Source organism: Filicampus tigris, chromosome 2 (assembly GCF_054856515.1).
Source record: "Filicampus tigris isolate MCC_2025a chromosome 2, RoL_Ftig_1.0, whole genome shotgun sequence".
Taxonomy (NCBI): domain Eukaryota; kingdom Metazoa; phylum Chordata; class Actinopteri; order Syngnathiformes; family Syngnathidae; genus Filicampus; species Filicampus tigris.
The window spans coordinates 33,084,344-33,098,551 of record NC_141218.1 but is presented as its reverse complement, the minus strand read 5'-3'; the positions used below and the strand labels follow the sequence as shown (position 1 = coordinate 33,098,551).

Sequence of the window (14,208 nt, the reverse complement as noted above, 5' to 3'; positions counted from 1 at the left end):
TGCCTATCAGACAAAACTATGGGTTACATTGTAACAACCACTGAGTCTAAGTGTACAACATGGCTGATGAAGGCGAGAAGAAGCGAATTCTAGAGATGGTAAGAGGCTTAAAAATCGCACAATTGTTCAGTTTGCAAACGTAATTTTAAGACTAACCAGACCGCTGCCTCGGCAACTGATGGCTTTAACCATAAACAACACACCAAGATACTGTACATCGAACATACATAGGCTACCGGCATCTGGCACGCGGCTCCGTTAGTACACGTGACAAATTCATGATCAAACCCAGCACCACGTTTAATCAACATTTAAGCTTTTCACATTACTGGTGATCTTAAATCTGCGTAAGTCTAGAATGGAAGGGAAACTACTTATTTCACGTTTTAGAATGTAGCCCGACCCACTTTCCACAAGGGAGCGCTGTTGTTTGGTGACATTAGACGAAAGCCTCTAAATTGAACGACTGTCTTTATTTTTTCTGTAATGCGTTTTAGGTTCAAGCCGATGGTTCCGATGAGGGCAGTGTGACATTTGTGATGCATGATGAAGACCACACCCTGGGGAACTCTCTGCGGTATATGATCATGAAAGAGTCAGTGTTTTTGATCAAGTTGGGTAAAGTAGTGTTTCACTAGTTTTAACCCAATTCACAATAATTTCACTTTTGCTTTCTTTACTTACACCAGCGAGTCTGTTGAGTTTTGCGGCTACACCATCACCCATCCATCAGAGAACAAGATAAACTTTCGCATTCAGACACGAGGTAAAGGCCATCTCAATACCATTTATTGTGATTTGGAATATTTTTGTTTCTTTGACCAGAAAAGTGAAACATAGCAACTGGATAGCAGTTTTCCTTGCATGTGCTACAAAACTCGACAGTGGGTACAGGCTTTCAGAATCACATACACCCCACTTTGATGAAAGACCATAAGAAGCCCCCGACCCTCGGCATCGTACTCATATCACAATCAGGAAAGTAAAACATGACTATCCTATGACAATAATGAGCCCGCTAAAAAGATAACGTAGACAGTTGGTCAACGGTAATGCATGCACTCCTATAGAGTATTACTTCACTACACTTACATTGTACCGGTATTAACATTGAATGAAGGTTCATGGAGCAGTATCAACACTACTGCTTTGGCGTAGTGTCATGTGCTTATTAAGCGTTTACGGTGACATAGTGTATCAAAACACCTCAGATTCAAATCTTTATCCTCTTAATATTGTTTATAAGAGTCTTGATAGATTTGTCCTGAGGTGTCCCTATACAACACATCACAGTATAATGTATGAATCACTTGAATGGTTTACACCAAAATATAAAAGGTATTCTCATTGCCTGCAGTTTATCTTTAAGTGCTATTTCTTCAATTTTCCTTATTATTTAAAACAATACTTGCATCCTCACAATACAAAGTATAACTTAAGAAACATTGAATCCCTGTTTTTTCATGCTCCTACACCAAGGAAGGAAACTGGATGACGTGCCTTTAGATATAAAGCCCCATTTGATTGGAATTGTTTGAAATTATTTGTTTACTTATTCATACTTATGTTAGCATACAGCCCAGTTTGTTTGGATCGACATATACGGTAGTATGGAGTTTTATGCTTGTATGTGATCGGTGGGGGATGGCTGGGTAACTGTGGGCAGAGATGTGTTCTATGTGTTGTGTCGTTGTTATGTTTGCGTTTGTATGTTGGATCCCTCTAAAATGGGATTGCTCATCTCAAGGGGCTTATCCAAATAAAATAAATACATTAAAATTAAATTAAATAAAGGAGCGGCACGGTGGTCGACTGGTTAGCACGCCCGCCTCACAGTTCAGAGGTTGTGGGTTCGATCCCGGCTCCGGCCTCGCTGTGTGGAGTTTGCACGTTCCGCCTGTGCCTGTGTGGGTTTTCTCCGGGTACTCCGGTTTCCTCCCACATTCCAAAAACATGCATGGTAAGTTGATTGGACTCTCTTAATTGCCCCTAGGTGTGATTGTGAGTGTGGTTGTTTGTTTGTCTCTGTGTGTCCTGCGATTGGCTGGCAACCAATTCAGGGTGTCCGCCGCCTACTGCCCGAAGACAGCTGGGATAGACTCCAGCACGCCCCGCGACCCTTGTGAGGATAAGCGGTATAGATAATGGATGGATGAATGAAATAAAGGAGAGCGACGGTAAACTTACACTTTACATTTTACAGATATTAGTGCAAATGCTAATTTACTGGTTTAACAAATATCTTTCTGATAGTTTAATTGTGAAATTGTTCTGTGTTGAGACTCTTATGTTTTGCAATATTTCTGTTCCTTTGAGCAGAAATGTGCAGCATATCATGAGAGTTGCCATTTCTTTGCCTGTGGAGCACAGTAAAACTTGACTTAATCAGGAAGAAAATGTCCGTGGCTTTTAATAGCTCACACATTCCACTTTGATGAAAGAGAGCAATGACTGCTCTTAGAAAAGCAAAATATATTTTTCAACTGTGGTTTTATCACATGAATGATCTACGGACAACGGAGACAGCTTGTTGTCTCTGGCCAAATCAAGGGATTCTTAAAGAATCCTTGGCCTCGAGCTCATGACCTTGTAAACAGTGACCTCTCCACGAGCAGGAAGCATGTGCCTTGTTTGTTATGCAGCATTTTTGTCCTCTTGTAACGTGACACTCAGAAAATGGGTCAATTAGGGAACCTCTTTATCTTTTGCATTAGTGTACAACTACCTTTTCCTGATACAAGCAAATGCAAATTTTCACATTTCTTTTGACATCTACAATGATCACATTTTCTACAAAATGGCAGAGCAGAAACTTTTGGATGATGATAAAGCGGATTTCAAATGATACAAAGTTACAAGATATGTGAGTTAGCTCACGTCAATGGTGAACTCAGCTTTACACTGTTTTAAGCATTCAAGAATTTGGGGATTCAGGGATAAACAGTCACCGTGATCAAACCTGTAATAACTATACAGTTAAAATTTAATAAACATTGCAAAAGACAATCAAGTGTGAAAATAAGTTACCTCGGTTTATTATTAGCATGTTAAAACTGTAAAACACATGTAGGGGCACTCAGCCATGCGAGAGCATAACACCCCTCCAAATGATTTTTGATGAAATTATGAAGATTGCGTTTCTGAAATCTTCACACTCAACTCATATGCTTGAAAACACTAGAAATTTATTCTGCTGGGACTTAAATTGATGAGAAACAGATTCCTCCCTTATTTTTTTCTTGACAGCCTCGTTGTAAAACACTGCTTTGGCCGTGGATGACAAATGTACATTTTTATTAAAGGACACTTGGATGAGCTTAACATTGGCACTTATATAATAGGTTTGCAAGTAAAAATGACATCAGTACTAAAATGTCCCCACCCAAAAGACTCTGTAGTGATTTAAGGGCTTTTTTTGTGATTAGATTTACGACAAATTGGACCGTCGCTTTTGAAGCTCGGCTTGGTATTTTTTCGTTCTCGGCGGTCGATGTCGCGTGAGGGAGGCAAGCGTGGTAATATTGCTCGCTTTGTCAGTTCTGTTGTCTAAAACGGAGGGTGATCGCCACCAAAATGCAAATGCACATTACTACTCTTGTCCACTTCAAGCCGTGGAAGTATAAAAGTGCTCTGCACAATAGTTTGGATTTATTGACATAAAACGTGATCTCATCATGATCACCTCCACAAAATCAAAAATACCGTGGCGATGGCTTCTCCACCTACACAGGCTGAAGCGGACAAGAGCATGAATGCGCACACGAACCCCGACTGGTTATATTTCGGACACTTAGCTACGCTCAATTCTCAGGAGGCAGACGACGACTGGCAAGCAATCAGGCAAGCATGGATCATTTTTTTTTTTTTTTTTTTTTTTTTTTAAGCAAAGAATCAGTGTGCGGGCGGCACGGTGGTCGACTGGTTAGCACGTCCGCCTCACAGTTCAGAGGTCGTGGGTTCGATCCCAGCTCCGGCCTCCCTGTGTGGAGTTTGCATGTTCTCCCCGTGCCTGCGTGGGTTTCCTCCCGGTACTCCGGTTTCCTCCCACATTCCAAAAACATGCATGGTAAGTTGATTGGACTCTCTTAATTGCCCCTAGGTGTGATTGTGATTGCGGATGTTTGTCTTTGTGTGCCCTGCGATTGGCTGGCAACCAATTCAGGGTGTCCCCCGCCTACTGCCCAAAGACAGCTGGGATAGGCTCCAGCACGCCCCGCGACCCTTGTGAGGAGAAGCGGTATCGATAATAGATGGATGGATGAATCAGTGTGCGCTCTTCCCATGTCTTTGTGTGCCCTGCGATTGGCTGGCAACCAATTCAGGGTGTCCCCCGCCTACTGCCCAAAGACAGCTGGGATAGGCTCCAGCACGCCCCGCGACCCTTGTGAGGAGAAGCGGTATCGATAATAGATGGATGGATGAATCAGTGTGCGCTCTTCCCAGCATAAGTCTACGTAGCTCTGCTCACTTCCACATTTCCTCATTCTTGTATAAATCAGCCACGGAGAGATTAATCCTTTTGATACGTTGAAGAGGGCATTAGTAGGGATGTCCACATAAATTTTGGTGCCAATTGATCCGCATTTTTGAACGTTATAAGCAATTAAAGTACAATGATTTCCAATCGAGAGTTTTTAATCGGTCCCTCCAGTGACTCCGACCAAACAAGGATAGAACGGTGGCCATTTTCCTCATTAACAAGAGGCGTTATTCATGGAGTCACTTATTTCCTAATTTCTCCTAAATGTATTGATAAAATGACAACTCTTTTCATTTTCCTGATCAAAAAACATATAAAATGGACTTTTTAGTGAAAACATCGCCATCCCTTTAAGTCCTACAAAGGGATGCACCAAAAATTAGGCCACTGAAAACTCTGGGCCTTTGGCTGGCAGGACTGTTAGCCTAGGTTCGTCTGACTCCCCTCTTCCCCTCTATCGTATAGTGTTCCACAGGGTTCTATGTTGTGGCTTTTGCTGTTATCGTTGTATTTGCTGCCCCTGGGTTCCAAACCCTTGAAAACAGTCCCTTCCACTGCTATGCGGATGACTGTCAAATCTATGTCCCGCTGAGCAAAAAAGACACCTTCTCCTTAGGACCACGTTTGTCCTCTCTAGAGGACATCAAAGCCTGGATGTCACAAAATTTCTTAAATTTCAACGAAAAAGGAAACAGAAGCTATGGTGTTCGGTCCCAGTGGCTCATCTATATCCCACGTTGTTGACTTCGTCTTCATATCTAAAGCCAACAGTCTCAAACTTGGGTTTTAAAATGGTCAGTGATCTTAAATTGACCCGGCAAATCAGCACTATTGTTAGGTCCAGCTTCTTTAATTTTTGACAGCTGGCTAAGGTAAAGCTCCTCCTTTCCCATCAGCACTTAGAAACAGTCATCCATGCCTTTGTCACATCCCGGCTAGATTACTGTAATGCACTTTATTTTAGAGTCAGCCAGTCCTCTCTCAAGCGTTTCCAGTTGGTCCAAAATGCTGCTGCTCGCCTGCTAACTGGAGCCCGGAAGATAGAGCACATAACACCAATTCTGGTCTACCTTCACTGGCTCCCAGTGCATTTTAGCGTTAATTTTAAGACGCTTCTTTTTGTGTACAAGTCTTTAAATTTCCTCGCCCCGGCATACCTGTCCGAGCTCCTCCGCTCCTGTGCACTCCTATGCCTCAGAGGGGATCGAGCCTTTTCTGTTGCTGGGCCTTCCCTTTGGAATCACCTTCCAGTATATGTTAGCAAGCAAGTCTCCTCTGTCCATTTTTAAAACCTGTTTGAAACCACATTTATATTCTTGGGCTTTTGATTTGACATAAAACTGACTTTCTGTAGGGGTGTAACGGTACACGTGGGTGTATTAATACGTTTCGGTATGGCATGTTTGGTTTGGTACACCTTGCGTACCGTTTCTGATCAGTTTTTATTATTAGTTTATGATCTTACGCACGGGCACTATTGACTGTTGCAAGCGGGAGAGGAGGTCGGCGGCACTAAAGAGGAGCCAGGACGCCAGAAGTCATAATAAATCATAAATGCATGGATAAATCGCATTATAATGGCATACGCAAACAAGCCAGAGCTCGAAGGTCCCCCGTACACCGCGGTCTCCTGTTTGGGAACATTCTGGCTTTGCTGTTAAAATCGCCTATGGGGAAAGGTGCGTGTATAAATCCCAAAGTTGTGTGCCGACATTGCTATATGATATCGGCGGCTGTGTTGCAGGTAGCACGTTTAACATAATAACGAATATCCGACTTTGAATGTTTCTGAGACGAGCAAGCAAGCAGTGTTTTTAGCCAAAAACAAAGTACAACAGCTCCGTTCTTCGCTGCTCCACTCGCTTGCCGTACGATGCATTCATGAACCTCGGAAACATCACAACTCAGCAAAACACAAATCCGAACACAACACAGATAACCCAATTCGTTACAATATGCTGGTGAACATTCAAAGATTTCAATGCATAAAACATGTAAATAATTTCATAAAGACTTTAAAGTTACTGTATTTCATTCCAAAAAGAGTTTTAATATAGTTAGCAATAATTGTAACTGTTATTGTATGTATTTTTTTTCAAATCACAAAAAGTGTATATATGTACTGTAATGACAACCTGTCTTTAACTTGAATACTAAGATGTGTTGCTGCTGAGTGTTTAAAGATTTCAGTGTCTTAATAATTTACAAAATTAAGAAAAAATCCCGCAGCACACCAGCAGCTGAAATTGTGAAAAAAAAAGCTTATTTTAACAAGATAAGTGTTGTGTTGTTTATATAAGCATTTTTTAACATTGAAGAATGACGTGAAGAATGAATGCCTGTTTGGATAAACATGCGTCACTAATTCGCTTGTCTCTAAACAAAGACAATTGGCTACCTGCTGCTGCTGCTGTCACCTGCTGGTATGGAAGAGTACTACAATGTAGTAAAGACATGATTATGCTGCCAGGCGCTAGACCGTACAGGCACACAATTGAGATAATTTCCCAGAGCACACCTGACAATATCTCGCGGCGCACACACACACACACACACATTATTTATATATATATATATATATATATATATATATATATATATATATATATATATATATATATATATATATATATAAATATAAATAAAGCTGTATGGTATTGTATTGCAACGTACGTAGTAGTGTATTGTTCGGTTTCAGTCCAAAAGACTTTTGTCATTGAAACAACATGGCCAAAACAATGTTGTGATGACACAAGCATGCGGCGACAGCCTGCTGAGCTGAGCAAAGATGGTGCCCAGATGCCACAGAGGACTGCCTGTCCTGCGGCCATGAAAGCATGCGCATCTTTCGGAAGGAACCGGAGAGCTCGCACTTAGGCAGTGTTCACACTGCACGGTGTGATGCTATGTACATTTTTGCATTAAATCCGATCTTTGTATGTGCTCGTTCCCATTACCCCTAAGAATTTGACTTCTAAATGAAGTCATGCGCACAAAATATGACACCATGTGACACGGTCTTTGCAGAAAGTAAATATGGTCGCCCATGTAGGGGCTCCTGTCATTTTTGTCATGTGCAACTTTTGTCTGCGCTCCTCTGCTTCCATGTATGCTTCCATGTATGCTTCCATGTATCCCATCGAGGACACGAGGCAATTGAGAGGAGCGAGACGGGAGAAACAAATGTTTGTAGAAATTGGCCCATTTCCCCTTGTTGATGTCACTTCCCGGAGATGGCAACTAAAGACATCACATCATTGACTTGTGACACAAATCAACCGTCTGTGTGGCTCACTTATTACTGTTGCCACATATGTCCGTCTATTTTCATGCTTTCATGATCAACACAGTTACTCTTCATAACTTTGCAGACGCAAATAGGATCATGTGGTCCAACCCAAGTGTGTCTCCACCCCCACCGTGCATGCAGCTATTCCTAATGTGTTATGTTGAGTGCAAAAACAGTGTAGAACAGGGGTGTCAAACTCCAGTCCTCGGGAGCCGCCCTCCTGCATGTCTTTGAGGTTTCCTCATCCAACACACCTGATTCAAACGATCGGGATCAAGCTCAGGCTCCTGCAGAACTTGCTGATGAGCTGATCATTCAAAACAGGTGTGTTGCAGCAGGAAGAGATGGAAAACAGGCAGGACAGCGGCCCTCGAGGACCGGAGTTCAACACCCATGGTGTAGAACCATCAAAACATGTTTTATTTTTCTTCATTGGCATCTGAGAAAATAGCAGCCTAATTACCACAAACCTTAGAAACAGATGGTTGGGCATAATACCCATGAGCCACAGTAAGTCATTTTCTAAGTCATTTTGCCAAATACTGCCCCAAATAGAGCAGACTCTCAGCTGAATATGTACAGTATATTCAATCTAAAATAATCAAAAAAGGACAGAAACAGAGGGTTAACTCTAAAAATTGAAGTACCGTGCCATTTACGGTTTAGCTGGTACACGCCAGTTAGCCCCAGCAGTCGCATTGGATACATATCAACAATTTATATTCACATAAGATACCTTAGGTTGGATTTGAAGAAAAAAATGGAATTGTGCTGTTGAAAAATCTGATAAATGAGACATGCAAAAAAAAAATCGGAATGGACTTGCAGTGGGAACACAGCGTTAGACAAATTTTGCACAGTGCAGAAAATGATCCTGCTGAGGAATACAGTTATTTATTTATTGTTATTTCTTTCGTTGTTTAGGATTTCGGCATTGATCTCATTTTCGATTATCCATTTCGACAAAGGATTTTCATTTTGGTGCATCCCGAAGTCCTGAATGCACTACTGCAAGTGATGACATTAGGCTTTAATGAACAAAAAAGCCATCAGCATGGCTGCAAAGAAATTATCTCAAGTTGTAAACTGCAGCTTGCATGTTTGAAATGTTTGATGTGCAACAGCCTGTGTGCAACAGTGCGTGTCTCCTAAAAAACTGTCGCCAAATTCAAATTAGAGTGGAGCCCTTGTCCTTTACAACTCTTTTGGGAGCAGGCATTGTAGAGTTAAAATATTGCTGACTTCTAGTGTATTTTGTTGTGGTGTTAGGCAATTTCCTCACAGGTATCTGCTGGGTTTTTTTCTCTTTTTTTTGCCAGATGGAACCCCTGCCGTAGAACCTCTGAGGAGGGGCCTAACTGAGCTCCGGGCTGTTTGTCAACATGTTCTCGATACCTTTGAGGTAAGCCTTCACAGACTTAAACTCAGTAAAGGACAACATTGAAAAACATGCTGCTTTGGTTTACCAACGGAGTCTTGTAGCAAATGAAGTTTGGGAACTGGTGTCCAAACTTGGTCCTGCCTGTTTTCCATCTCTCCCTGCCCCAACACACCTGATTCAAATGATCAGCTAAAGGTAGCTAATGAGCTAGCTTTGTTTAACACAGCTCAGCTCCAACACACCTGCTTCAAATGATCAGCTAAAGCTAGCTAATGAGCTGATTGAAATGATCAGCTAAAGCTAGCTAATGAGCTGATCATTTGAATCAGGTGTGTTGGAGCAGGGAAAGATGGAAAACATGCAGGACAAGCGGCCTTTGAGGACCGGAGCTGGACATGCCCGTTCGACAGTCTATAATTCACCGGGTGAGTCACAAATGTTTGCAATGGTTCACTCACCTGACTTCCGTGCTAGCAGCGTGGGTTGAGTTCCCGCTTTGTGACTGTAAATGTGAGGTGAAACGATTTCTGTCTCTATGTGTCTTGTCATTGACTGTTGACCAGTCCGTGATCTTATTTGCGTTTCACTCAAAGACAGATGGGACAGGCTCCAGCTCTCTACAACCCAGAACAGGATAAGCGGTATAGAAACTAGATGGATAAATTAGTTTCTTAATCTGGTCAGCAGTATACACAGCACATACTGTACCATTCACCCGCCTTACTTCACAAAGGTCAGATCAAATAATCTGTTCTACTCCACGGCTGTTCATGACAGGCTCTTCCTTTTGGAATATCAGGAGTCTGACATCACATGCTCGGTGTATGCAAACTCAAGCTTTGATGTTGTTCGGTTTATCGTAAGAGCGCTTTGATGAAGCTGGGATAAGTCACAGAATTGCATGATGTTCACTGCATGACCTCCAAAATAAATCATTTTATTGGAAAACAAGCAGTGTCTTTGTTTAACACAGCTTAGCTAAAGGCCTAGATAGACCAATTTGACGTTGGCCAACTGTGACCGACGCTTAGCTCCCTGTGGCGTCGGGCCGGCTGTCGGCACGTCACGCTGGAAAAATACACCGCAACGACAGACAGCGACGCTGACCATTAAAGTACCTTTTGCGCATGCGTGAGATGTAATACCTTTCCATACCATCGGCGGCGGTAGTCACTATTTCTCGTGGTTAGTCAATTCCAACAGGAAAGCTGTTGACCAGGGGCAGATTATAGAAACGTAAACAATGGATTCAGCTATATTCTTCGCTCACGATGAACTCCCACATGAAGTAAACCTTCACGTTCTTGACACGGTATCGTGAAATACTTGAATTGTCAACCCTCGCTCTTGTACTTGGAAGAAGATTAAGGGAGCAACGGCGTGCTCACTGTTTATCCGCATTTGTCACTTCCCGTTGGTGCTCCGAGCGCTGATTTGCTAGCTAACAGCCAATCCGAGTGACCAAATGTCATGACTCACACCGCCGACTCAGCATGCATAAAGGCCCCCCAGACATTTACTGACGGGTTACGACACTATGACGGTGGTCACTACACCAATCAGACGGCGCAATCAGACGCCACGACGCTTCACGACCTCCGACTTCGGATTGGTGTAATCTAGACCTTAAGACAGTCAAATAAGACATAAAGCACTTGTGTTTGCAAGTGTCTACATTGTAGCAGTTTTCAAAAGAAACATACTCAAACATTTGCAATGAAACAAAGTGGAAACTGAGCAGTTAAACGCCATTTTCATTGACATTTTCTGAAAACGGTGTCAGTCAAAACCATCACACTGAAATTTAAAGCAGGGCTGGACAACTTTGGTAACTGTAGGGACACATTTCTTTTATCGATACTCCCTACTAGTCTAAAAGTACTTACTGATGAACACAGATCCCTCCTGAATTCAGTAATACGTATAAAGCACCACTAGATGACGGTGTTGCTCTGCAAATACCGTTACGTTTGCTCTCAGTTACGTCTCAGGTGTTTTTATTTTGTTTATTTTATTTTGTAGTGGTTCACTTTTTCTTGATGATTGTATATAATGTAAATGTTCTAAAATTGTACTTGAAGCATTTTTGGTAGAACTAGTGAAAGTTTTATGCTGGTGGATTGAGCCTGGGACAAGTACTGCTTACTGTAAATGCACTTCTGAATTTAGAACACCAGCATCAGCCAACATGAAACAACATATTTGGAGGTACCATGTGACAAGCCTGACCATACACTTCAATTGCAGTCCTGTAGGCGGCATTAGCACACACTTCAGAAAACCCCTGCTTTTTATGGGCAATAGAGAGCCCCTAACATGACTAGAGGGCAAAAAAAAGTGATTGACCCCCAGAAATATTCCACACATGATACCAAAACACTGTAAATATTATTTCAAACTCATCTTACCCTTACGAATAAATGGTTTACAGATAATTGTATTGAGAAAAAAAATGCTGTGGAAGTGCCCTTGTATGTATACACATGGTGAAGGTAAAACTTTGTTCCTCCCCAACATACAAAAATATTGGACTCCTAATTGTAGGATAGTACTAACAAACAATTATCATACATTTTGTTCTCTATTTGGTCAGGGCTTCTAGCTTAAAATGGGTGTATTGCAACCAAGGCTTTGTGCTGTGACTGCCTTGTGCACGACTCAGGAATCACTGTCACCTTCGTTTAGTGTCAGCTAGCACTGTTCAGCTTGCGCTATTTGAACTCATGACAGGGCCTCTCAGCAAGAGACTCAAGCTGAATGTTCTGTTCTCCTGTTCCAGGCAAAAGTAAAAGGGTTCAAAGAGAAGCAGGAGCAACCCATGGAATGAAGACCCTCAAGTGATATGAGATAACATCATATTTTCCTGTATATACAATGTCTTATTTATATAGTAAGTATAGTTTTATACAGAACGTTATTCAAATGCAGGCATGCAAATGAGGTTTTTCCTTGCTTGCTGGAGGGCAAAACCATTTTTCTGTACCATTTTAGGGCTGCTCGATTATTAAAAAAAAAAAAAATATTAATCACGATTATTTTTTTAATAATAGAAAACTCAAATTACTCAAATGATAATTTATTTTTTGGTCCAAAACAAGAAAATGTTTAAATATAAAAAATAAGGATGAATACATTTCTTTGAAACACTATGTAAGTTCCTTTTGGACCAAACAAATGTTATCAAATAGTTATTACAAAACAAAAAAGGTGCAAATGTATGAATTCAAGTATGATTTCCTTGTGTAAAAAAACTGTGCATTAGATATGAATACATAATAATCGCTTTTTACGAATACGCCAATTTTGTCATCGTGGAGCGTAATAATCGTAATTCTAATTGAATTTTGATTAATTGCACAGCCCTACCATATTTCCTGAATTGTTGGTCTGAGAAGTGAAAACATTAAACTTCAGAACACAAATATTCCGTGTCAAGTCATTGTTCCTGAATTTTCATTCTTCAACTCCCCCACAACTAGACATTTGTCATGACTGCTCATGTATCACCCATTTTAACGGTTCTCCGAGCATTGATGTAAACCTCGGCACACAAAATTGTTCACATCTGTCTGTTTGAAGAGGTATTTGACATCTTAAGGAAACGTTGGAACTCAAGCTTTCATATGAACAATGCGCTCTGACTTATTTTGCACTGTGCTGCCAAGATAGATACAGAAAGAATGAGGGCACCGAAGTCTAAATAATGGCATGTACGCTTTTTGGGGTTAATCATATCCGTCTGTCAGCATGTCTGTGCGTGTGGTTGACAGCTTTGGGAACTTGGAAACAATCACATATTTGATGCTTTTCAAAAAGAAATGTATATGCTGGAACATTTTTATGTGTCTTCCTCCTAGCCTTGCAGGACTGACATTTAAATGTACAAGTCACATTATTGATGGACATCTTGTACAGTGGGGATAAGAGCTAGGTATTTTACAAAAAATGTGCGGTCCACTTATCACCTGCAGCGTTGGTACCCCTCCGGCGTCCGTCCATCCTGCCTTTTTGTCCAGCCAGACCAAATTGTAATCACCTATAGGGCGGTCCGCCTATCATTTTAAACAGGCTTCCGTTACTGTTTACATCTATGAAATTCTCCGACGGCCAAGGTTTGTTTAAAGCTCAATAGCTGGCTAATTTACTATTCAAATCCGCTTCCCTTATGGGCACCCACTTCTGGTTCCCACAATAATTATTGCAAAATGAGCCAATGTTACTTTAGGAGGGGAACGAACGTCTTCCACGTCCGGGTCATACGACTCAGTGTTTTTTTCCCTCGTCAGTGAAATGAGCGCGTGGGGGAGCGTTTGACGAGTGCTACGCTACAATAATAAACGCGAATCCACAGGGTTTTTTTCCCACCAATATTGAATGACTTTTTTGCAATGCGGTTAGCCACCAATTTTTTACGATCTCAAGTCACTTACATTCGTTGACAAATCAGTTTTTAAGTGCAGTTTTTAAGCATTGACTCTGTGCGTTTTGTGCAGAGCAGGCTTGTGGGAATCACTTGTCGCCATAAATCTGTATTTCAAGTAGATCTTCTGGTATTGTCTGTGAATTTTTCTTTCTTTTTCTTCTTAGACATAGACACTTGTGTTCAATTCTCACTGGGCCTTTTCCCCACTGCAAAGAAACTTTCCCAATATGTCTGTTTATTTTCAGAGCTACAGCATCGCCTATTTCCCGTCTGCATATTTAATCGACCCACGTGGTCCCAGTTTATCCGAGTCAGCCAAACGACGTCGAGGACGGACTTAACCTGTACCACGTCACACGCAGGTGCGCACTCCTGTCACGCGGCCGAGTAAGGACAAAATAAAACAGTGTTGTGTACCTTGCGGTCCCACAGATGCAATGACATGTGCCCATATTTTTTTTATTTCACCATCACCACGGTGCGCCTGTGTGTGTCCGTTGTTTTTGTTTGATGTTTTTTCTTTGTTTGGCGGCGCTTACGCTTGTGCGGCGCCTGCTTGTGGCGTAAAGAAGACGTTCTCGACGCCGATTGGCTGTCACCGATGAGGGATGGACGTGATCGATTAAAATATGTAG

General features: G+C 41.7%; 1 protein-coding gene across 2 annotated transcripts; it reads left to right on the top strand.

The window, feature by feature from the left end:
• Window positions 1–11: 11 nt before the first annotated feature.
• polr1d (RNA polymerase I and III subunit D) lies at window positions 12–12,572 on the top strand. 2 transcript variants are annotated; one of them, XM_086021110.1, is made up of 5 exons: window positions 12–98; window positions 498–577; window positions 690–766; window positions 9,089–9,171; window positions 11,930–12,572. In XM_086021110.1, exons 1-5 carry the CDS (start codon window positions 60–62, stop codon window positions 11,975–11,977), a joined length of 327 nt encoding a protein of 108 aa, XP_085877236.1. In that variant the 5' UTR covers window positions 12–59; the 3' UTR covers window positions 11,978–12,572. The 2 variants fall into 2 exon arrangements, with proteins under 2 accessions (XP_085877236.1, XP_085877235.1); XM_086021109.1 differs by having other exon boundaries at window positions 498–595.
• Window positions 12,573–14,208: the final 1,636 nt, after the last annotated feature.